This window comes from Pristiophorus japonicus, chromosome 20, assembly GCF_044704955.1.
Source record: "Pristiophorus japonicus isolate sPriJap1 chromosome 20, sPriJap1.hap1, whole genome shotgun sequence".
NCBI classification, from domain to species: Eukaryota; Metazoa; Chordata; class Chondrichthyes; family Pristiophoridae; genus Pristiophorus; species Pristiophorus japonicus.
The window spans coordinates 28275167-28299991 of NC_091996.1; the positions used below are offsets into that span (position 1 = coordinate 28275167).

General features: G+C 42.7%; 1 protein-coding gene across 3 annotated transcripts in view; it reads left to right on the top strand.

Annotated features, from left to right (window-relative positions):
- scai (suppressor of cancer cell invasion) overlaps positions 1 to 24336 on the top strand; it is a 223721-nt gene extending 199385 nt beyond the window's left edge. For all 3 annotated transcript variants that reach the window (XM_070862672.1, XM_070862671.1, XM_070862673.1), the window contains 3 exons: positions 524 to 697; positions 19292 to 19392; positions 22059 to 24336. In XM_070862672.1, coding sequence (XP_070718773.1) covers positions 524 to 697; positions 19292 to 19392; positions 22059 to 22205 — 422 coding nt within the window. In that variant the 3' untranslated portion in view covers positions 22206 to 24336. The remainder of the gene's footprint in view (positions 1 to 523; positions 698 to 19291; positions 19393 to 22058) is intronic.
- Positions 24337 to 24825: the final 489 nt, after the last annotated feature.

Below are 24825 nucleotides of genomic sequence, written 5' to 3' on the forward strand. Positions count from 1 at the left end.
GCATTTTGATCTGGGATTCTTAAATGATCCAATTACGACTAACTATTTGATTTTTAATATATGAAATGGAGACATTTGAGGTGAGTAATTTCATTGTATATGTAGGATGGTAAATATGTGGAACAGATGACCGGCACGGGTCGTGGAGCAAGAAAACTTCAATGGGTTTCAAAAAGGACTGGGCAGGTTTTTGTCACCAAATGGGATTCAGAAATGCAATACAGGAATACTGTGCATAGATGGGCTAAATATCCTCTGCCTGAAACTGTTACCATGTAATTCACAGTTAAATTAAATCTTTTGGTATTAACTTATTTGCTAAATAGGTAATTATAGTGAAGCGAACTTAAACTTAAACTTGAAAGCAGAGAATGATCGTGTCTTACTCACATTGCAAGGGTTCAAAGTCAGGGATGTTGTTTTCCTTCTGCACTCCTACAGTTGTGTTAAGACTCCATGATAACTATTGGTGGAAGGATTGTCCTAACCAAAATCTTGTTCAATTGTGTGCCTCTCTTTATAGATCAAACTCAACGTGGCAGCCTCTTCACCCTCTTTCTGTACAATCCTTTGATGGCATTTCTCTCAATGTGTCGACTCCCAAGTATGAGGCAAGCAATGTGGGATAAATGTCAGGAATATCTTCATGAGATTTATAGAGACATAGCACACCTGATGACTAAATCACGGACTGTGGGTAAGTTATGTTCTACACATGTCTTTTATGAAGAAATGTATGCATGAACATGTATGTTCATTAGTTTCACTAAGAATATTGAGTGGTCCAATTAATCTAGCCCTCCGCCCTGTAGAATACAGCATTTAATTAATAAATAATTCTGCACTTTTCTTCTCCAGGCAGTGGCATACTTGGGACATGGTTCCACTGGCACCTGTACCACTTTGGCATATTAGCTCATGAGCCATTTTTTGAGTTTTTTTTTGATTGAGAATTGAAGTCAGTTTTGTCCGTCACAACATTCCCCGCATAATACACTTTCCAGTCGGAATCATTGGAAAGTGCTAGGCAGTGGGAATTGTTTTTTTTAAATTTTGCTTCCGCAGCTTGGTGTTCTGTATGAATGAAGACTCTGACTGGATACTTTGAGCTCAAAGTAAAGTGTGACCGTAGTCTTTTATTGCAGGTCTCCAGAGTGCCTCTCTAGCCTGTGAGGCCTCCTTAAGTACCTGTGCTCCCAAGGGATTGTGGGATCCCTTGGGACTCCAGAGGATGAGCCCTCTGGTGGCTGTACAAAGTATATACATGTTTACATATATAACAACACTCCCCCCCCCCCCCCCCCCCCCCCCCCAAAAGTCAACAGTATAACTATTTACAAGGTGAGTCGATCTGGGGCCTTTCTTTCCCTGGTGATCATCTTGGTGCAAATGCTAGTTTTGGTGAATCGTTTGTTGGGCCCTCGCTGGCTGCTGTGCAGCTGGCCTTGCTGGGCTGCCTGGTGTGGTGAGTCCTGCTGGGCTGCTGCGGGTGATGGGTTCTGCTTCGTGACCAACCGTGGTGTCGATTGCCACTGGTGTGTATGTTGGGGGGGTCAAAGAAGGTAGGGTCCAAAGTAGATTGCTCAGGATAGTCCGTGAATCTGAGTTTGATTTGGTCCAAGTGGTTCCGGTGAATGAGTCCATTTGAAAGTTTGACCCGAAACAGCCTACTCCCCTCTTTGGCCACAATAGTGCCGGGAAGCCACTTGGGACCTTATCCATAATTCAATACAAATACAGGATCATTGATTTAAATTTCGCGTGACACATTTGCGCTATCATATGTACTTTGTTGAAGCCGCCTGCTCTCTACCTGTTCATGTAGATCAGGATGTACTAACGAGAGCCTTGTCTTAAGCGCCCTTTTCATGAGCAGTTCAGCAGGTGGAATCCCAGTGAGCGAGTCGGGTCTCATGTTGTAGCTAAGCAGGACTCTGGATAGGTGAGTCTGCAGTGAGCCTTCAGTTACCCTCTTCAAGCACTGCTTGATAGTTTGCACTGCTCTCTTTGCCTGACCATTGGATGCTGGTTTGAACAAGGCAGATGTAACATGCTTGATCCCGTTACGAGTCATGAATTCTTCGAACTCTGCACTGGTAAAACATGGCCCATTGTTGCTCACAAGGACATCAGGTAGTCCATGCGTGGCAAACATGGCCCGCAGACTTTGTGGTGGCAGCCGACACTATCTCACATTCAATCCATTTGGAGTACGCGTCTACAACCACAAGGAACATTTTACCCAAAAACGGACCTGCACGGTTTGGAGGGCCAAGACCATAAACTTAGTGGCACCTGCCTGGGTGCATTGCTTAACTGCGAGCATATGTTACATCTGTGCAAGCAGGACTCTTAAGTCCGCATCGATACCGGGCCACCACATGTGGAATCTGGCTATGGCTTTCATCATTACGATGCCTGGGTGGGTACTGTGAAGGTCACTGATGAAAGTGTGTCTGCCCTTCTTGGGGACCACTAACCGATTGCTCCACAGAAGGCAGTCTGCCTATATAGACATTTCATCTTTGCGCCGCTGGAATGGCTTTATCTCTTTCTGCATTTCCACTGGGACACTGGACCAGCTCCCGTGAAGCACACAATATTTTACTAGGGACAGTAAGGGGTCCTGGCTCGTCCAAGTTCTAATCTGTCGGGCTGTGACGGGTGATTGCTCACTCTCTAATGCTTCCATTACCATGACTAAATCTGCGGGCTGCGCCATTTCCACCCCCGTGGTGGGCAATGGCAGCCTACTGAGAGCATCGGCACAGTTTTCTGTGCCTGGCCTGTGGCGGATGGCGTAGTTGTATGCGGACAACGTGAGCGCCCATTTCTGGATGCGGGCCGATGCATTTGTATTTATCCTCTTACTCTCGGAAAACGGGGATATTAGTGGCTTATGGTCAGTTTCCAATTCAAATTTTAGCCCAAACAGATATTGATGCATTTTCTTTACTCCATAAACACATGCTAACGCTTCTTTTTCAATCATGCTGTAGGCGTTCTCAGCCTTAGACAGACTTCTGGATGCATAAGCAACCGTTTGCAATTTCCCATAATCATTAGCTTGTTGCGTCGTCGTACGGCGTCTGGTGTGTATTGCATCACATGCTAGTACCAAACGCTTACATGGATCATACAACACAAGCAATTTGTTTGAGCATAACAATTTTCTAGATTTTACAAAGGCATTTTCTTGGCTTTTGCTCCATACCCATTCATCTCCTTTACGCAGTAAAGAGTGCAGTGGTTCTAACAGTGTGCTGAGACCCGGTAAGAAGTTACCAAAGTAGTTCAGGAGTCCTAGAAACGATTGCAGCTCTGTCGATGCGTTCTCGATTGCCTCCGTCTTTGAATCGGTGGGCCTGATGCTGTCCGCCGCGATTTTTCTCCCCAGGAACTCACTTCAGCCGCCAGGAAAACGCACTTCGAGCATTTTAACCTGAGCCCCACGTGCTTGAGTCGACCTAAACCTTCTCCAGGTTCTGCAGATGCTCGACTGTGTCTCAACCTGTAACCAAGATGTCGTCCTGGAAGACCACCATGCGCGGGACTGACTTCAGTAAGCTTTCCATGTTTCTCTGGAATATCGCCACGGCTGATCGAATTCCAAACGGGCATCTGTTATAAATGAAGAGACCTTTGTGCGTGTTGATGCAGTTGAGGCGCTTCGATGATTCCTCCAGCTCCTGCGTCATGTAGGCCAAGGTCAAGTCCAGCTTCGTGACCATCTTTCCTCCTGCCAGCGTAGCAAAAAGGTAGTCAGCCTTTGGTAGTGGGTATTGATCCTGCAGGGAGTTACTTTGACAGTTACTTTGTAATCACCACAGATTCTGACGGTGCCATCTCCCTTGAGGACTGGAACAATTGGACTGGCCCACTCGTTGAATTCGATCGGTGAAATGATGCCCCCTCTCGCAGCCGGTCTAGCTCGATCTCTACCCTTTCTCTCATGTACGGTACTGCTCTCGCCTTGTGATGGATGGGTCGCGCCCCCGGAATGAGGTGGATCTGCACTTTTGCTGCTTGGAAGTTCCAGATGCCTGGTTCGAACAGCGAAGGGAACTTGTTTAATACTTGGGCACACGAAGTGTCGTCAGCAGACGAGAGCGCTCGGATGTCGTCCCAGATCCAGCATATTTTTCCCAGCCAACTCCTGCCGGGCAGCGTGTGACCATCGCCCGGTACCACCCAGAATGGTAGCTTGTGTACCGCTCCATTGTCGGAGACCTTTACAGTAGCACTGCCGATTACGGGAATCAGTTCCTTAGTGTAAGTTCTCAGTTTCGTGCGAATGGGAGTCAAGACTGGCCTTGAGGCCTTGCTGCACCACAATTTATCGGAAGTCTTTTTGCTCGTAATGAACTGGCTCGCGCCCGTGTCCAGTTCCATTGACACCGGGAGTCCATTTAATTCAATCTTCAGCATTATCGGGGGACACTTTGTGGTAAATGTGTGCACCCCATATACCTTTGCCTCCTCGGTCTGAGGCTCTGGTTCGTCGTGATCTGCCGTGGATCTGTCCTCCTCTGCAACATGGTGGTTTGCAGGATTAACAGGGTTTGCAGCTCGCCTGCACAGACGTTGGAGGTGTCCCATTGTTCCTCACCCCTTACAAACGTACCCTTTGAATCGGCATGAATGGAAAAATGATCACCCCCGCAGTGCCAACAAGGTGTTAATGGCCTTGCACTCATTACTCTTGATGGTGGACTCCGACATCTGCAGACGTGCAGCTGCAGGCATGTGGGGGCCTGCCTTGTACGTTGCGATTTGAAAACATCATCACTTTGTTCACAGTACTTATAGCAGCACTCGTGTGCTGAGAGATTTGCTTAGTATTGTCACTGGTGGCAATGAACGCCTGGGCTATTGCTTATAGCCTTACTCAAGGTTGGGGTCTTTACAGTCAAAAGTTTGCGAAATATCATTTCATAGCCAATGCCAAGTACGAAAAAGTCTCTGAGCATGTGCTCCAAATGTCCTTCAAATTCGCAATGTCCTGCAAGGGTCTTAGCTCGGCGACATAACTCGCCAATTCCTGGCCTTCAGATCTTTTTGTAGGTGTAGAACCGGTACCTCGCCATCAGAACGCTTTCCTTCGTGTTCAGATGCTCCCGGAGCAGTATGCATAAATCATCGTACGATTTCTCTCTGCGTTTCGCTGGAGCAAGCAGATTTTCCATGAGGCCATACATTGGTGCCCCGCAAACGGCGAGGAGAATCATCCTGCGTTTGGCAGCGTTCGCTTCTCCTTCCAGCTCGTTGGCCACGAAGTATTGGTCGAGTCGCTCCACGAAGGTTTCCCAATCATCTCCCTCTGAGAATTTCTCCAGGATGCCCACTGTTCTCTGCATCGTTGGGTTCGTCATTTGTACCTCGTCGCCAATTGTTATGTATGAATGAAGAGTCTGATTGGATACTGTGAGCTCAAAATAAAGTGTGACCGTAGTCTTTTATTGCAGGTCTCCAGAGTACCTCTCCAACCTTTAGAGGCCTCTTTAAGTATCTGTGCTCCCAAGGGATTGTGGGATCCCTTGGGACTCCAGGGGATGAGCCCTCTGGTGGCTGTACAAGGTATATGCAAGTTTACATATATAACACTTGGGATTGTGAAACAGTTGCAAATCACTGAGCAATAGTACTGTTAATTGTGCGATTCATGAGGGAAGAACTGTGTGTATATAGAATCTGTACTTGGGAAATGGGTGATGCTGGCAAGGCTGTATTTATTACCCATCTATAGTTACTCTGAGAAGGTGGTAATGGGCTGCATTAGACTGCTGCAGTCCTTGCAAGACATTTGGGAGGTTTACTTGATTACTTCGTGGGGGGTGGGGAGGACATATTAACCTTGCCCATAAAATTAATCATATAATGTTAGAACTGCCTGCAAGAATTTACCCCAGGCATAAGTTTGTTCCTCTGGGGATTCAGTTCCAGAGTTGGAAATTGTACCTGGGCTTTAGATGCTGGAATATTTGAGCTCTTATTGACAAATTGTACTTGCGTGTGTGAGAGTTTTCATCCCTATCCTGCAGAATTACTGCAGAAATTTCCTGCTTCACACCGTGTAGCAGTGGGCTAGGTAATGCTTATGCATGTTTCTTCCTGGACCATGCACAGAGCAGCAGTGACTGCAGATGTGAAGATATAAACTGGTTGAACTATCTGTAATGTAGGTATGCCTGTGTTTACCTGCCACCAGGGGGCGCGACAGTCATTGGTCATTGGGCCACAGACGCACATGTGCAGCCCTTGTATATAAAGAAAGCCTCCATGTTTAATCCTCACCTTTGAGAGCTAATAAATTAGTGTCAGGTTGTACCTGATTGACTTCATGGTATTAAGCCTATTGAGTTATTGCATACGCAACACTATCCTATACTGATGTCTAGACCAAGCCACGTTTTCCCGTCATTGGTTACAAGTGGAAAGTATATTTGTTTCTAAAAAAACAAAGCCATTTTAGAATGCTGAAACAAAATGCAGGAAACACTTAGCCAGTCGGGCAACATATGTTTTTAAAGAAAAAGACTATTATCGTTTCGGACATAGCCCTTCATTAGAATAGCTTGAAGTTGTTGAAATCAATATTAAGACCAAATGGCTGCAAAGTGTCCAGTAGAAGGTTGAAATGTTGTTTTTTGAACTTTTGCTGAACTTCACTGGAACTTTGTAGAAGGCTGAGATCCGAGTGGGAGTAGAATGGGAAATTAGTGGCAAGCAACAAGGAACTCAAGGTCACAATTGTGGACATAGTGGAAGTGTTCAGCAAAGCGTTCACCTAACCAACGTAGTGGAGACTGCATTGTGAGTAGTGAATACAGTATACTAGGTTAGAAGAAGTTCAACTAAATTGCTGTTTCACCTGGAAAGAGTGCTTTGGACATGGACAGTGGTGTGGAAAGAGGTTAATGGGCAGATGTTGATGTATTGAATGCAGAGGCAGTTGGGGTGGAAGGTGAGGACAAGAGGGTTCCCATCACTGTGCTGGGAGGGGAGAGCGGAAGAAAAGGAAATCGGATGGACTCAGTCGAGGGCCCTGTCTGCTATGGTGGACCTAAAAGATCCCAATGGGACTATTTTGAAGAAGAGCAGGGGAGTTCTCCCCAATGTACTGGCCAAAAGTTGGCAGAGTACAGCTGGATTGCATATTCCGACTCCACCGAGACAAGATAAGATGAGGTGGGAGTTCGTGGACATGTAATAGATGTCAGTGGACAGCCGATCCCCAGAGATGGGAATAGAGATAAAGTCATAATCATAGCTGGACCTTGTAAAGGCAAGGGAGGGTAGAAATTTGATCAGATCGAGAACGGGAAGTAAAGACGAGAGTCATCTGTGTAATGAAAAGAGAGATTATGGAGGGTACCTGAGTAAGAAAGAATGCAACAAAGAATGTTCAACATATCCCACAAAAAGACAGGCATAGCTGGGACCCATCACAACATCTTTTATCTGGAGTAAGTGACAGAATTGAAGGAAAAGGTGTTCAGTGTGAACAAGTTCAGCCAGGTGGTGGTGCATGGAGACCAGTTGGGCCACTGTTCATCGGAAGAAGTGGAGTGCTGCAGGTTGTCCTGGTGAGGGAGGGTGTCAGAAGAGTCATGGGTGTAGCTTGGCTCGGGACTGGAGATGGGAAGAAAACATTGAGTCCGACATAAGAGGAAAAATGTTCCATGGGGCAAGAGCGGGCTGAAACGCTAGGCCTGCTGTGACCTGTATGCAGAATTTGTGGCGTTGGGGGACTATGACGTTGAAGGCCATGGTGGGGGAGGAGATCTCCAGAAGAAATAGGTAAGTAATGGTCTGAGCAGTGATGGCTTGGTGTTCAGTAATGGGTCGTGGTCCAGGGGCAGTAAGAGGAGTTGTCAGAGATTTGGTGTTCAGCCTCAGCAAGGCAAGAGGCGCTTCGCCATACAACAGCACCTTCCTTCTTGGAAGATTTGATAATGATATCTGGGATGGACCTAAGGGATCGAGAGGTTAGGAGGCCAGAGGGAAGATCCCAAGTGAATCGTGAATCCTGAAAACCGATGAAAGGATCTGCTATGCAGGGTTTGGAGGGGAGGGCGGTGGGTGGTGAGGGGAAGAGGAGAGACAGTTCTGGCCAGAAAAAGGGGGCAGAATAAGAAATCGGCATCATGCCGAGTTCAGAGTTAGTTGAGGTGGGGGTGCAAAGGGATGAAGCTGTGAAGCCTTTGTGGAGGAGGGATTGGGGGATTTGTTCAAGGTCCAAGACGAAGGTCAGAGGGGACAGTAAAAATGCGGCACGGAGTAGGATTTGAAGCAGGAATGGGGTTAGAAGTGGGGGAGAGACCAAGAGACACTGGCATCCAAGAGTTGTTGAAGCTTGTGGTGCTTGCCACCTGAAAGGTGGGAAAAATAGTTTTTTGTTGAAGTGTCGAATAAGATGAAGGATGAAATGGAACAGGGAATCAGGACCTAGGATAGTATAAAATAAAGTGAGTCAGTGCTGCTGGAGCATATGCATGTGGCGGTATATGATGGAGATGATGGATCACTTGAAGTGGTGAGAACAGTGGTTAAAGGATAGTTGAATCTCATGCAGATATCTGTGATCATGGCTGGAACCCAAACAGGTAGAATTTCAGCTGCCATCCATATGAAATGAGTTGGAACTGGACACAGTTGTTAAGAAAAGAAATGTGGCTATGAAAGCGAGTCTTCACACATCAAACGTTAGCCGCCGCCTTTTCTTTAAGTTGTGCTAATGGTCTGAATGACAAATTTGGAGCAAAGGCTAAATCAGTCGAAGAAAATTTTGCATTTATGTCGAGCCTTATCACATTCTCAGAAAATCACAAAGCATTTCACACCAATAGATTACTTTTTGAAGTGCTGCCACTCTTTTATTATGTAGGCAAACCTAGCTGCTAATTTGAATACAGCAAGATCTTAAACAGCAAATGAGCAGTTAATCTGTTTTTGGCGCTGTTGGCTGGGAAAAAATGTTGGCCAGGATGCATGGAATTCCCTTCAAATAGTACCATGGGTTCTTTAACGCCCATCTGAGCTGGCAGATGAGGCCTCGGTTTAGCAAATGAGGCCTCGGTTTGGTGTTTTTTTCCAAAGGATTCTGATGTTATGACCAAGTTTTGTGCTAAGAAACGGCACACTTGTACATCTAAACTCGTGTTTCTCAAATATTTTTGCGAATTCCCAATCCAACATTTTTTTAAGTCATTCTCTACACTATCTAGATATTGAGCTAGCATGACTGGTTCAGGGAAAAATACATGCTTAAATTCATCTGAAGATGTCTTCATTGTCGTGTTTGTTTATCCCCAGCTGGAAAGGTTGTGCTGTCTGCTCCATTGGTTACAGCTCTTGCTGCTAAATGGAGAAAAAGTCTTCAGTCGTTACTCACTCTTAGGTTAGATAGTTACTGGTAGCAGCAGATCATGTCTGCTGAGGTCACTGAGGGATGAGATCTATGGATTTAGATCCAAAACCTTTCTGTTTCTGTATCCTAGCAAAAATCTGTTTATGGATACTCAACCTGATACAGCAGCTCTCTTTGTATGATGATGAATATGTAATATTTGAGATTGTTTCAGCTGAACCTACTCAGTTTTTGTCCCCTTGAAAAGCATCTCTTTCTCATCATTAACAACCGACTGGGCCTCTGGTGTAGATCAATCTCGAGTTCAAATCAAATTCCGTTCCCCGTTTTTATTGGGCTGAGAAATGTGTCATTTTCATCTGGCGCTCCACCATTGGGAAGTTTTTATTCTGTAAGTATTTGTAGGCCCCAACTCTAAACCATTTCCAAGGTTTCAGCATCTATTTGTTTACTACAAAACAAGATCTAAAGCAAACTAGTAACCATGCAGCAGACAGTTAGATGGACGATTGGGTGCATTTTATATGGCTACTGTTGCACAGTGAAGGAATAGTTCAGGGCCAAGTTGAAGGTCACTCCATTTCATGGCTGCTTCCTGTACACTCTCATTCAGGTTCTACATAATTAGTATTTGCAAAGCTAGCATGCAAAGTAATCCTTCAGGTTTCTAAACATTACTGTCGAGATATGATTGCTGCACGCAATGGACCATAATTTGCTGTCAAAAATAACCGTGAGGCTAATGGCATGCGCCGAATTTATGCGCAGATACTACAGCAACTTCAGGCAAGGGGCAGATGCGCGGTTAAACGCAAAAATCCAAAAGTTGCTGTCCAAAAGCAAAATGCGGCGGATGCTGGAATCTGAAATAAAAACAGAAAATGCTGGTAATCTCAGCGGGTCAGGCAGCATCTGTGGAGAGAGAAACAGTTAACGTTTCAGGTTGATGACCCTTCGTCAGAACTCTTGAGTTTTGATGAAAGGTCATCGACCTGAAACGTTAACTCTCTTTCTCTCTCCACAGATGCTGCCTGACCTGCTGAGATTTTCAGCATTTGCTGTTTTTATTATTTATATTTGCTGCCCAAGTTGTGCTGCCCATCAGCTTTGTGAAGACGGCATCTCTCTCTGGCTCACCATTGAAATTCATTGAAGGCCGTGAAGTTGCTGTTCTTGCGCAATAGATATGAACTAAACTCTCCACAGAACGTTAAGTCTTGTCCGTTTCAGTATTAGTACCCTTTTAACAGCGTGATAAGTGTTAATTGCTGTCAACCAAACACTCTGGCACTGAAAATTAACTCTGTATGGAGTCTCATTCCTTCAGGTTTTTATTGCTGTTTGAGATTTTTTAATTTATATTTTTTTTACTTTTCTGTCTACCTTTCTTTTGATCTAATCTTTTCCTCTTTCTTTATTACTCTTTCTGTACCTGATTTAACAATTACCGAGAATTTGCAGTGGGTAATAACAGTGAACGAACAGTGTTCGCTGTTGGTACCCTTGAAACTGGCCGCAACTTCAGGATTTAGGGCATGCGTATCCTAACGTGAAAATCCTGAAGTTACAGTCGGTCATTCACTGCTCCGACATTACTGCACAGAACCCCTAACCTCAAACCTGCAATCAGGGAAATCGGTCAAACTGACAAACTGCACATTTCTGTGATAATATCGCTCTTCAATACTCCATTGTTGGATTAGGTGTAACTGGAGTTTTAACAGCGTAGTGACTGCCAAATGTTATGACCCAGAAAAAACAACTTTTTCTCCATTATGATGAAAGTTACAATTTTTTTAAGAAACTTTTTTTTAAATTACATTTTTAAAAATGTGTTCATATTTATTTCAGGTTTACCTTTTCCCCATGCGAGAGCCCCAATCTTTATTTTGCGCGCTCACATTTTTTAAAAATTAGAATAAAAGGAGCTTCTTCACCTCTTGGTTTCTTGTCTGAGAATTCTGCATTGTGATTAGCTGCTTGGACAGCTTGTTGACATCACATCACAGCAGCTCGTGCTGTGGAATTCCCACTACACTGCACTGATGTAATTGAACGTCGGAAAATCCAAACTTCTCGCCACAGGGATCGTGAGATCTTTGTGGACAGCTTTCTTCAGGGCCAGTGGCAAACGTCATTGCTTCGCCGCTGACCGCAAATTACGGGCCATTGAATTCACCCACTCTAATTTACACTTCCTTCTCGGTCCTTGCGCTGTTAATTTCACAGTCCTTCAATCTGATTGGTTAAGGAGATATATAGTTGCTTGTCCTGTTCATTCAGGTCCTAAATGCCTTGTTTCCCTCGCTGCGATGTTATCTGCTCGCACTTTCAGCAACTTGGCACGCAAAAGATTTAAAAAGCTAAATATGCAAGGGCAAGTCTAACTAATGGCAGATGCCATTAGATGCACTCCTACAGCAAATGATAGCCCAATATCTTGGGCAGATCTGTAAGGGTGGCTGATTGTATTTTCTTTGTAAATGTAAATTCCTGGATTCTTTTACCTCAATCTGGTTCAGTAAAATTACTGAGTCGAATACCTCTTGTGCTTTGAACAAAGCAATCCGGCCAGTAAGACCTATCAGACAGAAGATATACTCTCTGGATAGAGCGTACACACTCCCTACGGATAGGTGAAGTTACATCGTAAAGCGTCAACAGTTATACAGTTTTGAAATCAGATAACAAAATACAATTAGATTGACATTCTAACTCAGCCACTCATTAGTCAATCTATATGAGATGTTTTTATGAAAGCTCAAGCATTGCCTCTAAATGTTTCAATCTAGTGGTGTGACTATTAGCTGAGACCTTGCAATTCTGCAGATTTATTTCATGTTACAATTAGATGTTATTGGCAGGATTAGTGACTTGAAACCTTGAGAAAGACTGTTAGCTATGCTGATGTTGCACTATTTGCAATCTGACATTCTCCCAGCTATTCTTCCATGGCTTATACATTTTCATATATCCCGTTTACTTTACTGTCCTTAATTCCATATATTCCGTTCAGATATCCACATTCCCTCCTTTTATCATTCTATGATAACATTTAGGATCATTCTAGGAGTAAAATGTATAGGGAATGTGAACACACCTAATATCCAGAAAAGTTCCCATTTTGCGCATAAACATAAGACATGTAGCTCTCGTCTCTGTCTCCCCTTCCATGCGCCGAAACTGTCATATATCAACACTATTATACAGACTGTGGTATACAGACAGTTTCATCCTATGGCTCAGGATTCAGATAAATAGTCCAATTTTGCTGATTAAAAGAGTTCAGTTTTCCCGTCTCTCTTCTCAGGTCACCGTCGGTGTAGCTGGCTGTCTATCACTACGGGTAAAAGTTCAAACTGGTCCACGTTCCAATTAGGATGCCAACGGCCTTGTTCAGCTATGGAGAAGAGGAAGTCTGGAACAGAAACAGGAGTTAGAATAACCAGTAAAATAGGTTCGTTAGAGGGTGGTGAGCTTGTAGTGGTGCAGGTGAACCCAGGCACTTTTCCCCTCAACCTTGGCTGCAGTGGGGGTAGTGAGTGACACCTAAAAAGGCCCCTCCCATTGTGGCTCTAATCCCTTCCGAATCCATACTTCCCTGGTGCCACGAGGGACAATTCGGGTAAAACTGGGAGGTCGAGGTGAGCATCTTGAACCTGGTTGTGAACTAGTCGCAGAGCCTGAGTCAGAGAAAGAACATAGGTGGTCATCAGTCGAGCTGAGATCTCATATCTAGGAACAATTTCCCTCATTAACACCTTAACAACAGTTTGAGTCTTATTGTCCAGGTTAGGGTAGGCTTCAATTCATCTGCTAAACACATCTACTATTACTAACACATATTTGTAACACTGAACTTTTTGCAACTCAATGTAGTCCAACTGAAATGTCTCAAAGGGACCTTCGGGTAGGGGCGTTTTACCCCAATCACAGGGGACTCCCTTCCCTGGATTATGTTGCTGGCCAACCAGGCAACGACTACTGATGTTCTGGGTGAGCGCCTGGAGTCTAGGGTGCCACCAAGTAGCCAAAAGTGTGTCACTCGTGGTCCTTGCTCCACAATGAGTAGCAAAATGCATACATTCAATAACCCATAGAGCCAACTTGTCAGACATGCAAGTCTGTTCCGCGGGAGTGGTCCAGAGTTTAGAAACATTGTCATAAGTACATGCATAATATTTCCACAACAGTTTATCTTTTTCAGGAGCGTCCTCCTGTGCTTTTATAACATCTTGGATGGTTGGCATTGGTTTTTCCGAGGCTAACTTATCCTTCGCAGGATTTTTAGTCTGACTCATAATTTTGGGCACTACCATCTGTTGGTCACGAGAGGCCTGTTTGGCCTCTTGGTCAGCACAACGATTCCCCATATCAACCAAAAGATTTCCGGTAGTGTGGGCGGTACATTTGACAATGGCAATGCGTTTGGGGAACATGAGGGCTTGCAACAAATCAGATATTAGCTGTTTATGAGATATCTCATTCCCCTGTGAGGTTAGGAATCCCCTATTTTTCCATAACTGTCCGAAATCATGGGCCACCCCAAAGGCATACCTAGAGTCGGTATAGATATTGACTTCGATCTTTGGCCAAGATACAGGCTCGGGTGAGGGCGAATAGTTCAGCTTGTTGAGCAGAATAGGCGGTTTCAAAGCGGCAGATTCCAAGACCTGATTCTCCTGGTTTACTATGGCGTATCCTGAGATTCGTGTATCTTCTGGATTAATAGAAGTACTTCCGTCAACATACATAAACAATCATGACTAGGTTCTTCCTCATCACGAGCAATATGCGGTGCCATTGTTAGGGGCTGTTTCCACAGATTCTTATCCACTTCCACAAAATCTGCCTCTCTTTCCAGTCCAGTCACTCTAGCCCTTAATAGAATTCCCTTCACTTCCCCTTCGTGATCCTGATAAAAGTTCTGCAGGTCCTGATTCTTTCCACTGGAATCGTATGCTAGGGTCACGTGATAGGGTGCCTGCGGCAGGTCCAGAGACCACCACTGAGGGGTTCTAGTGGTATAATACTGCCGCTTAAGGGTTTCCTGTTTTACAATAATCCCATCATCTCCACACTCCAAATGCAACTGGAATTTGCAGAGGAGGTCTCTAGCCATCAAGTTACAGTCCAGATTGGTTGTGATAACAACTCGATGTTCCACCGATTCTTCCTGGTAACCCATTTTAACCGGTTCTGACATTGGGAATGTCGAGATTTGTCCCAGGAATCCTGAAAGTTCCTGTGTTTCAGTAGAGGCAGGGAGTTTAAGCTTTGATTGTACAGAAGACATGAAGGCTCCCGTATCTATCAAAAAGGGTTGCCACTCATTCAGAATGGGTTCGTCGTCCGGGGAGGATCCCTGCACAATCAAGCTGCGTAGTCAATCGGGCGACAATTGACCAAAGGGGTTGTTCTGGGAGAAGTTAGTGTAAGATCCTCCTCTCCCCCCCCCCCCCCCCCCTTGCCCCCCTCCTCTTCCTCCTCTTCCTTTTCCATGCTGACGGTAGGGGCAATTTTTATTCCAATGTCCTTCCTGCCCACAATTAAAATAGTCAATTCCTCTTACCCAGTCCCGGCCTCTTCCCATACCATGCCGGGGACAATAGGGAGGTTTATTAGCAGGGCTTGGGCCGTTTGGTTGTTTAGTATAACCGTATCCTTGCTTATCTATCCAATTGATCCTTCCTCCCGAGATGGCTCTTCCTTTCTAGTCACGTATTCAGTCTTGACCCGGGTTGGGGGCGTACCTCCCCCCTCCCCTTTCTTTTCCTGCCAATAATATCTAACTGCCCTTTCCATTTGTCCGGATAGTGGGGTGGTCTGCAGCTTGTTGTGCATCAGGGTTTGGCATTGGTCTGACAGGGAATTGGTGTCGGGACTTTGGGATCTTGGAAATCATTTCTAGGTCGGAGGATGTTTCGGAGCTGTCTGACTGCTTGACAGTTCTGCGTCTCAATCGGCGGGGGTGTTTGCTATGTCTTTCACAACTTGGACTGGTAGATTGACTAGAAGATTTACGGGACTGTCTGTGATGTCGAGATTTGTTCTGCCCTTTCGAGTGTGAGATCTGGTCCTTTCGGCTATATTGCTTGTGAACTGGGGATCCGAATCGCTATCAGAGGATGAGGAGTCAGTTTGGGTTTGTTGCTTTGGTGATATGGGGTTGTTCCTAACTCTTTTCGCCGGAGTGTTAGGTGGAGGGTGTTGGGAAGAGGACTGGAGCAAGAGGCCAGGGGGTGCGGGAGGCGCCGTTGGGCGCTGAGTCAGTGGCCACTCATCAATTTCATCATCAGCCTCGGTTAACACAAAGCCAGCCATTTTTACTACGTAGTCGGTCAATACCTTTCTTAGAGGTCCCAGAGGATCTCTTAGTAAGTTTCTCGTGCGCACATTCTTTTTTTTTTAAAGACGTCTACAGTTTTAACATGTGTTCCCTTTGTCAATGCAAGTCCTAATTTAATAGCATTTGTTTGCCAACTTGACAGAAGTGATGCATCTTTTAATTAATTTTTTTTTAACAATCCCTGTGCTTTTTTTTTTACTACCTCTACGCTTCTAGTGCCACCTAGAGGCCACTGGTCATCTCCTAATAATTTATTCAGGGCTCCTGATAATTTTCTAAAGTCTTCAGCTCTTTCAGGGAATTCCTCACATAGCTTTTGTAGCGGACTATCCGCATCCGTTGTTTTATCCAACTGATTACCCATTTTCATGCTGCCCCTCGTATTACCGTGTCGTTACGCATTCGTGTCGTCGTGCAATTTAAACAAACTTAAAAATTTACACAGACTTTACAGAAACTAACTGACTTTTAACCAACTCCAAATAAACAAACTTTACTAATGCTAACACTGATCCGCGTCGCCGCGCGATTTAGAACAATTAAGATTCCCGCGTCGCCCCGCGGTTCACGTAGCCGCGCGATTAGAATACTTAAGACTTTAAAACACAAGACTTTAAAACACTTAAAACTAATAAAGACTTACTGACACTAGCACTGACTTTCGCGGTCCGCGTTGCTGCGCCTTCGCGTCGGCCCACGTTTACTCGGGTGCGTGCTGCCACACGTCCCACGTCACCACGTGTTCACGCTGCCGTGCGTCTGCGTCACCCCTCCTTTACTCGGCCGCACTCTTGCGCCGCTGCGCGTCTGCGTCACTGCGCGTTTGCTTCACTACGTGTTAGCGTCGCTGCGCGTTCGCGTCCCTACACGTTTGCGTCACTGCGCGTTCGCTTCACTACGCGTTACGTCGCTGCGCGTTCGCGTTGCTACACGTTAGCGTCGCTGCGCGTTTGCGTCGGCCCTCCTCTCGGCCGCACGCTCGCGTCGTCTGCGCGTTCGCGTCGGCCCTACCTTCCAAGTTACTGCGGGTTTTTTAATTCAATCAGAGCCTAGACGGGCCAAGTGATATACAAGGTCGACGTCGTACCTGAATTGAACACCTATCCTCTATTTAATTCCCCATTTTATTCCCTGTGAGCCTAATTTTCTAAATTTGATTTCTTATGAGCCTCAATTAATTTCTTTCAGTCTCCAAATTTCCCTATCCTTTCGCGTTACTGCGCAGTTTAAATTCAATCAGTCAATGAAAGCCCTAATTTAATGGAGTTTTTCTGCCAACTGGACAGGAGTGATTTTATTTTTTTTACTGCAGTGGAATTTTTCTCAATTTAAAATCTCAGAACATTTTTTTCTTTCAGCACCTATTTAGTACGTTACTTTTTTTTCCATGACTAGAGAGAAGTCTGGCACGTAGGCTGTGGACTGCTTTTCGTTATCTCACTTGTTCCAGCCTCAAGGTCGTGTTATTTAATATAATTTTTTTTTTTTTGAATCCTTTTGAATCCATCTCAGTTGTTTTGCTGTGCCTTCTCTGAATGTTTTCTTTCAACAAGTTTTTCTCTTTTTTTTTTTAACCACCGGGACCATGTAATTTTTTCTTTTTTTTTAACAAACCTATCCTTTGTGCATTTCCTGGCTCCGTAACTTATCATCCGAATATACGTAATTCAATAAGGTTCACACTCTTAAACTTCCCACATACAGGACAACACTACGAAGGGTTAAAACAAACTTTCATTCTGTTTGAGATAAAACAAACCACAACTCCCCGGCTTTTTTTTTTTACAGTAAAAATCACAGAAGCATTTCTCATTTAAACAGACATTCACAAGAGTCTCTTTTCTTTCCTATCAATATCCACATAGGAGCCTCCCTGCATTGCATTACTTCGAAGTATTTCTGCTGTGTGTGGAAAATGTTTAAATGAAGAACGACGATTGATTGCCTATCTTACATAAGAACATAAGAAATAGGAACAGGAGTAGGTCATACGGCCCCTCGAGCCCATTCCGCCACTTAATATCATGGCTAATCTGATCATGGACTCAGCTCCACTTCCCCGCCCGCTCCCCATAACCCCTTATCGTTTAAGAAACTGTCTTAAACATTTGTTTAAAAATTTCCGTCTTAAATGTATTCAATGTCCCAGCTTCCACAGCTCTCTGAGGCAGCGAATTCCACAGATTTACAACCCTCAGAGAAAATTTCTCCTCATCTCAGTTTTAAATGGGCGGCCCCTTATTCTCAGATCATACCCTCTAGTTCTAGTCTTCCCCCATCAGTGGAAACATCCTCTCTGCATCCACCTTGTCAAGCCCCCTCATAATCTTATACGTTTCGATAAGATCACCTCTCATTCTTCTGTATTCCAATGAGTAGAGACCCAACCTACTCAACCTTTCCTCATAAGTCAACCCACTCATCCCCGGGATCAACCTTGTGAACCTTCTCTGAACTGCTTCCACAGCAAGTATATTCTTTCGTAAATATGGAAACCAAAACTGCACGCAGTATTCCAGGTGTGGCCTCACCAATTAGCTGTAGCAAGACTTCCCTGCTTTTATACTCCATCCCCTTTGCAATAAAGGTCAAGATTCCATTGGCCTTCCTGATCACTTGCTGTACTTGCATACTATCCTTTTGTGTTTCATGCACAAGTACCCCCAGGTCCCGCTGTATTGTGGTACTTTGCAATCTTTCTCCATTTAAATAATAACTTGCTCTTTGATATTTTTTTCTTGTAGGGTCTTCATTCTTTGAATGATGTGAATCCTTCACATACACTAATCTCCTCGGACATGGAGGCATTTGAGGTTATGGGGTTTTCTAGTTCGTTTTAGTTTCGCTTCAGTTCATAAGAATTGGCACTGTGATACAGGTTCTAATGCTTTCTGGGATTTTGGAGTAAGAAGACACATGGAGCTGCCCATCTTCAATAACATATTTTAATGTGCAAGCTAAGCACACAAGCTAATTTGAACACCTGAAATATTTGGAGAAAGCATTTAATTTGAAGATTGAAAATTACCCTCTAAGTAGTTTTTGTCGTCAACTTTTTCAAAGTAACAAGAAACTGATATTCTCAGTGAGCCAAACAGATGTGCCATGTTCCAGAGTAATATGAAAGCTATCGTACATTATTCAGTATCACCATGTGCAATCAGAAGGAAGCACAAGACTGCTGTCCTGATTCCTGTTGTCTATAAACACAGTACAGTGATTGCATGTTCTCTTGTATGTGGCACTGTCCATCCTGATGGTAAGCCTTTTGTTGCACAAGTATGTCTTCCCACAAGACTGAAGTTAGTTGTTTCAAAGGTTGGACTCCAAGGTTTTTGCAGTTGTAAAATAGTTTGTTTCATGACTTTACAATTATCTGAGGGGATAAAAGTGCTTTTAACATTGCAAAATGTTAATAAAATGGCATAGCCACATTAACCACTCAGATTGAAATGTATGTTTCCAACCAGTTTAGTTATATCCGCTCTACCTTGGACGACTGACTGAAAGGCACCAATTATCTGAGTGACAAATAAATCACAAAACATTTCCTTGTTCATCTTTTGTTACAGATCAAGCATTCCTTCAGTTTTTTGGTGATGATTTTCTTCGATTATTGTTGACCCGGTTTGTTCTCTGTTCTGCAACCATGAGACTGCACAAAATGTTCAGGGTAAGATTTGTACCTTTTTTGATTTTGACTTCAGGAATACAGCAACTGATAATATGAACGTCTCAAAAGTTTAGGTTCTATAAAATACATACCTTCAGCCTGTTAGAAGTTTGTCATTGGTGAGAACAGAATCAGGAATGGCTGTGATGTCCTCCGCAATCAAATAGCCTGCCAATATTCACTGTTAAATTTATACAAACAATGGCTATGTGGGATAGGTGTATAAAGTATACTGGTACCCCAGCATGAGTTCTTGCCTATTGAAGAAAGTGACCTGTCTATAAACCATCAAAACAAGATCCGCAAAGTCATTTGGACCAGGGCCTCACTTTGAACATTGAGCTATTTCTGACCAATGTAGATATGACTGAGATAAAATACATAATCGGGTGCTGGAGATCTGAAACAAAAACAGAAAATGCTGGAAACACTCGTTAGAACAGAGTAGATCAAGCATCTGTGGAGACAACAGGCATGTTGACGAAGGATCTACACATGAAATGTGAAGACTGGAAGATATTACTGATTAACAGCATTTAAAAAGGAACAGAACAAAGAAAAAGAGGCGGGAAAAACACCGGCACGTTACGGGGAATAAACCGAATGACCTGCACAATGCTTGTGGAAAACAGGAGATAGTTAAATGGCAGAAGTGATACTATAAGAGACATACAAGACTCAATGAATGTGTGAATAGCTAAAAGGTGAGGCAGGCAGAAAGGAAACATTAGCAAAGTAGAGCAGACACCAGCAACCCAGGGAAAAAAAAAACAGGTTGACACAAAGGATGCGGGCCACTTCGCAGAAAGATCTTCCAGTTCTAACACAAGCACCAATCCGCTCCTTTCCCCCATCCCTGAAAGTGCTGGCACATTAATCCCATATTGCCAGCAATCCCTGCAGAAGAGAAAGGGTTGGTTAAGGTCTCAAGTTACTAAAATCAATATTAAGGCCACAGTGCCCAGTTGAAACAAACGGTGCTGTTCATCAAGCTGGCATTGAGCTTCATTGAACTAAAGTAAAAAGCCAAAGACTGAGAGGCCAGAGTGGGAATAGGTTGGGAATTCAAGTGGCTGGCAAGTGACGGGGAGCTCAAAGGTTGCACGCAGACAGAACAGAAATGTTTGACAAAGTGATTACCTAATCTGCATTTGGTCTCCCTGCTGTAGAGAGGACTAAACTGTGAGCAGGAAATACAGTATACAAGGTTGAAGGAAGTACACATAAATTGTTGTATCAATGTTTGAGACCCTGGACAATGGTGTGGGAGGTGATGAATGGGCAGGTGAATAATTCTGGATTTACACTGCTATTGCATGGGGGAGAAACGGAAGTACCTGCAATAAAATATTCCTCAAGTGATTATGAAAGTATTTTACAGTTACCCATTGAAAATTCGACTATAACACAAGGTAAACTGTGTTTCATTTGTGAATTTAATTTATTTCCTTTCGTGCTTCCCTTGCCACATATCAATACCCAGGTGGAGATACAGGTTTTTGAGTGATAAGGGTTATGGGGAGCGGGCGGGGAAGTGGAGCTGAGCCCAAGATCCGATCAGCCATGATCTTATTAAATGGCGGAGCAATCTCGAGGGGCCAAATGGCCTACTCTTGCTCCAAATTCTTATGTTCTATGGTCTTATGAAAGTGGGTGGACAACCTACTACTAGGTCTCTCTCACTCCTACTCTGTAACTGCACATCTCTTCCTGGCAGTGATGAGGGAGAGCAGACCTGGCTTCTATTATGTACTTTTTCTGTACATGCAGAGATTGGGAGTTTGTGTTGAGAATTATAAGCATGCACTGTTCTAGCACTCTTTTGTATGTTAGTACATCCACAGGCTCTGTCATCTTGCCTAAAATGTTACAAGTTTGTCCTCTCCAACTCACTTTACCCTCCTTCACCGCACCCCCACCTCCATACCCATTCACCATGCCTTGCTTTCACTTTCTCTCCAGACAAGATAGTTATTTACATGAGAAGTAAATCTTTCTCACCGTAAATAGAACTGCATCATAACTACAAAAGGTTCACTTCCATTAAGGAGTCTGGGGTAGTGCTTCATTCCGTTTTAATCTAACTCTATTATACATGCTGCCCCCATTGGCTATGGGAATATATGTGTTTTTAATCGTTTACACTGTGGGCCGTATTTGTAAGGAGGATGTTGGTCGCTACATATCACAAGATTTTGCTTTTATAGGAATAGTGAATTCAGCAATACTACCTGTATATGGCTATGAATCTTAAACCATGAATAGAATAAAATATATTATTTTGTTTCGTATCGTAATTTAGAACAATCAATCTCTGCTGCCTTTCCTGCCAATGTTGCTAGAATTGCTGGGTCAGTTGATGTGTTTTTTCTTCAGTTGTTACCATGTCTGACTGTTTATCCTTCTCCTTGAATTATTGTGTTTTCTCTCCTACTCTTGAACCATAATAGTGTCCTGCAATATGGGTCTTGGCTGTTCATCTGCATTTTTGGATTTTTTAATCTTAATTTTTGTTGTAAAATTGAGTAGTATATTGATCAAATTGGAGACAGTCTTGTTCATATCTTAAATATGTTGCTATGTGGGGAGACCATAGTGCAAAATTAACTTCTGCATTTTTGCCCAGCTGTTTATTTTCTTCCTTCTGTTCCCACACCCAACAAAAGGAAACACGGAATTACCCGGAAACATACCCACAGTTGCACAAAGAAGATAGTGTGGAGAATCCTGCCCTCCAGAATCACATTCTAGAACTGGCTTCCATGTTGGATGTTCGAAGCCTTTTCCTGGAAAAGACCACTGATGAATATTAGGAGAAGGGCCGAAAAATAAACTTAACATTTTATTTGAAGTCACTGGTTCTGAAGGAGACTTTTTTCTTTGCATTTACCTATCGGATAACTGAAGCACTTCTTTTTCAAACGTTAGAAGTCTTTTTGTTCAAACAATTTCTCAAAGACTAATGTATCTGGCACAATTATGATGTTTCTGTAGTTAATATGTGTTCCATAGTTGGTGTATTAACGTAGTTTGTGAACAAAACATTAACACGGCAGGACACAATTGTAAAGATGATTTATACACCACAATTAGCTGAAAAGGGCATTTATTACAAAAGCAATAGAAGCTTTTTGACTTGGTTCATTTGTGCATCTTGTGTTACAGTAAAACACACAGATGTCAAGGGTGTCATATTTTAAAGAGTATGTTTATAAATTAAGTATCTCTTGGCAGCGTGTGTGTGTGTGTATGTATATATAATACATACATACATACATACATACATACATACATACATACATACATACATAATATATATATAATGAACTATTGCCCATGATATTCTGTTTCATTTTGTGAGTTGTAGTTAACCATATGTGCTAGTTGTGCTCTTATCAGTAAACCCTTTTAATGGTCATTTTTGGTATAATTAAGGGAAACCAATACCCCTGTTACTGTATCTTTATTGCAATTAAATAATACATGACCTGGAAAACACTGTATATGGCGGTGTAGATTATCTGATACTCCCATAGTGCAATGTGACAGTTGAGCATGCTCTGTTGATGAGAGAACTACCAGGAGACATTCAAGGCAGAGTCCAGAAGATTAAGGTAGGTTTGGTGTGTATGTCTGTGTATTACTTTACATTAACGGAACTGCTACAAAACACTGTAGCATGATATCTGATATCTTCCTGTGTAGTCTGATCTGTTTCATTTACTACAGATAGGTACGTATGCGCGTGAAATAATTGAATTTACTTTTGCAGTTAAGCGTCATTTTAGGGAAATAAAAGATATGTGTAATTTAAGTATACTCTTTGAAAGAGGAACAGTTTTAGTGATGAAATTGCTAGTAGCTATAATTTAACATTGTTGTGTTCCTGAAAGACTGGTAGAAATTAGAAGCTGAAAGATGTATTCTGTGTTCTCAACACAATAGCCATGACTGGTCACACATCTTACGGTTACTAGTATTGTGCTGCACAACTAATTTTTGTTCAGCCATATGACGCTGCTACATTTTTATACATAGATACTTGAAATAAGCAAGATTTTTTTGTGAACATGCTTTGGTATTCGTACCTTTGCCAAATATACTTTGTATATTAATGTTATGTAAAGGAAACAAATCTCTCCTGTAATAGATTTTGATCCATCCATGACGAGTATCAAGTCTATTAAAGATACTTTTTATGCCTATTACTACATCTTTTGCATCGTGTCATGAACTCCTCATTCATAATTGGTATTACCTCCTAGATTGTTTAGGAACAGCTTTTTGACATGTATTGTGTGAAATTTCTCTCTGAAGATTTAGCTACCATTCCCTCATGTAGATCTGATTTAACTTATGTTGGTTCAATTTTCTGTCACTTGAACTTGTGTCTAAATGTGTTTTGGCTAAAATACAATTTTAAGATAAGTAAAACAAGAAGGCAGCTTAATTAGTAAAAGGTTAAATGCTTACTGGCCAGATGGCATAAGAGGACATTGTAGTATTGACAGTTTTGCTTCCAAAGTTCTAAAAATGGCCAATAATTAATATGTAAATAATTGCAACAAAGATGTTCAAGGGTTTTTTTAATGAAAAGGAATTTTTGTGAAATCCGTTGTATTCACTTGATGCAACCCAGCTCCTGAGCTGCACCTTTTCAACAGGTTGTTAAGCATGTTATTAGATTTAAATGTGATCTTTTGCTACTATCTTGAAGCAAAAAAAATGCAAGATGAAAGCAGAGTTCTATACTTTTAGTTATATTAAAAGGTAAACAGATGGCACACACTGGAGAAAATGTTCTCACTGTCTGCACATTATAATGCGTCTTGTGATTAAAGTAATTTAACTGTTGTACATTTTTGTTTTTACTGCGTGTTCGTAATAAATGTGGATTACACTATGCTTTATCAATGAGACTCAATAAAAAAAAAAATTCCTAAAGCGATGTTGATTCTTCTGTATAGTGTTAAATAACTTTCTCTACATTTTTAGTGATGACTGAGTTGAATAGTAAAATGACAACTCTAATGATTTTTGAGAAATACTTTGTTTACTGGAAGTCACTAAAATGAACAGTTTATGGTGGCTGAATTTGAATTGGATTCAAAAGGTTATGATTTTAAAAAATTTAAACAGTCTATTTAAGTTCAGCTGTACCATTGGAGCTTGACGGTGACCTAGTTGATAATCTGATGATTCATATATGAACAAGTGCCTCAGTGGGCAGGCAACTGCAAAGCTGAAAAGTTAGTCTGAGCACAATCATTTCTTTTTACTGGAAAGGATTTTTCTCCTTTTTAGTTAATAGCAAATGATCAACAAACAGTTCTATATTTTACAAAAGGTACCTTTTGGATTTTATTTCAATCGTTCTACATTCATTTGTATCAATATGCATTAAGTTGCAATACTATGACAATCTGCTCACAC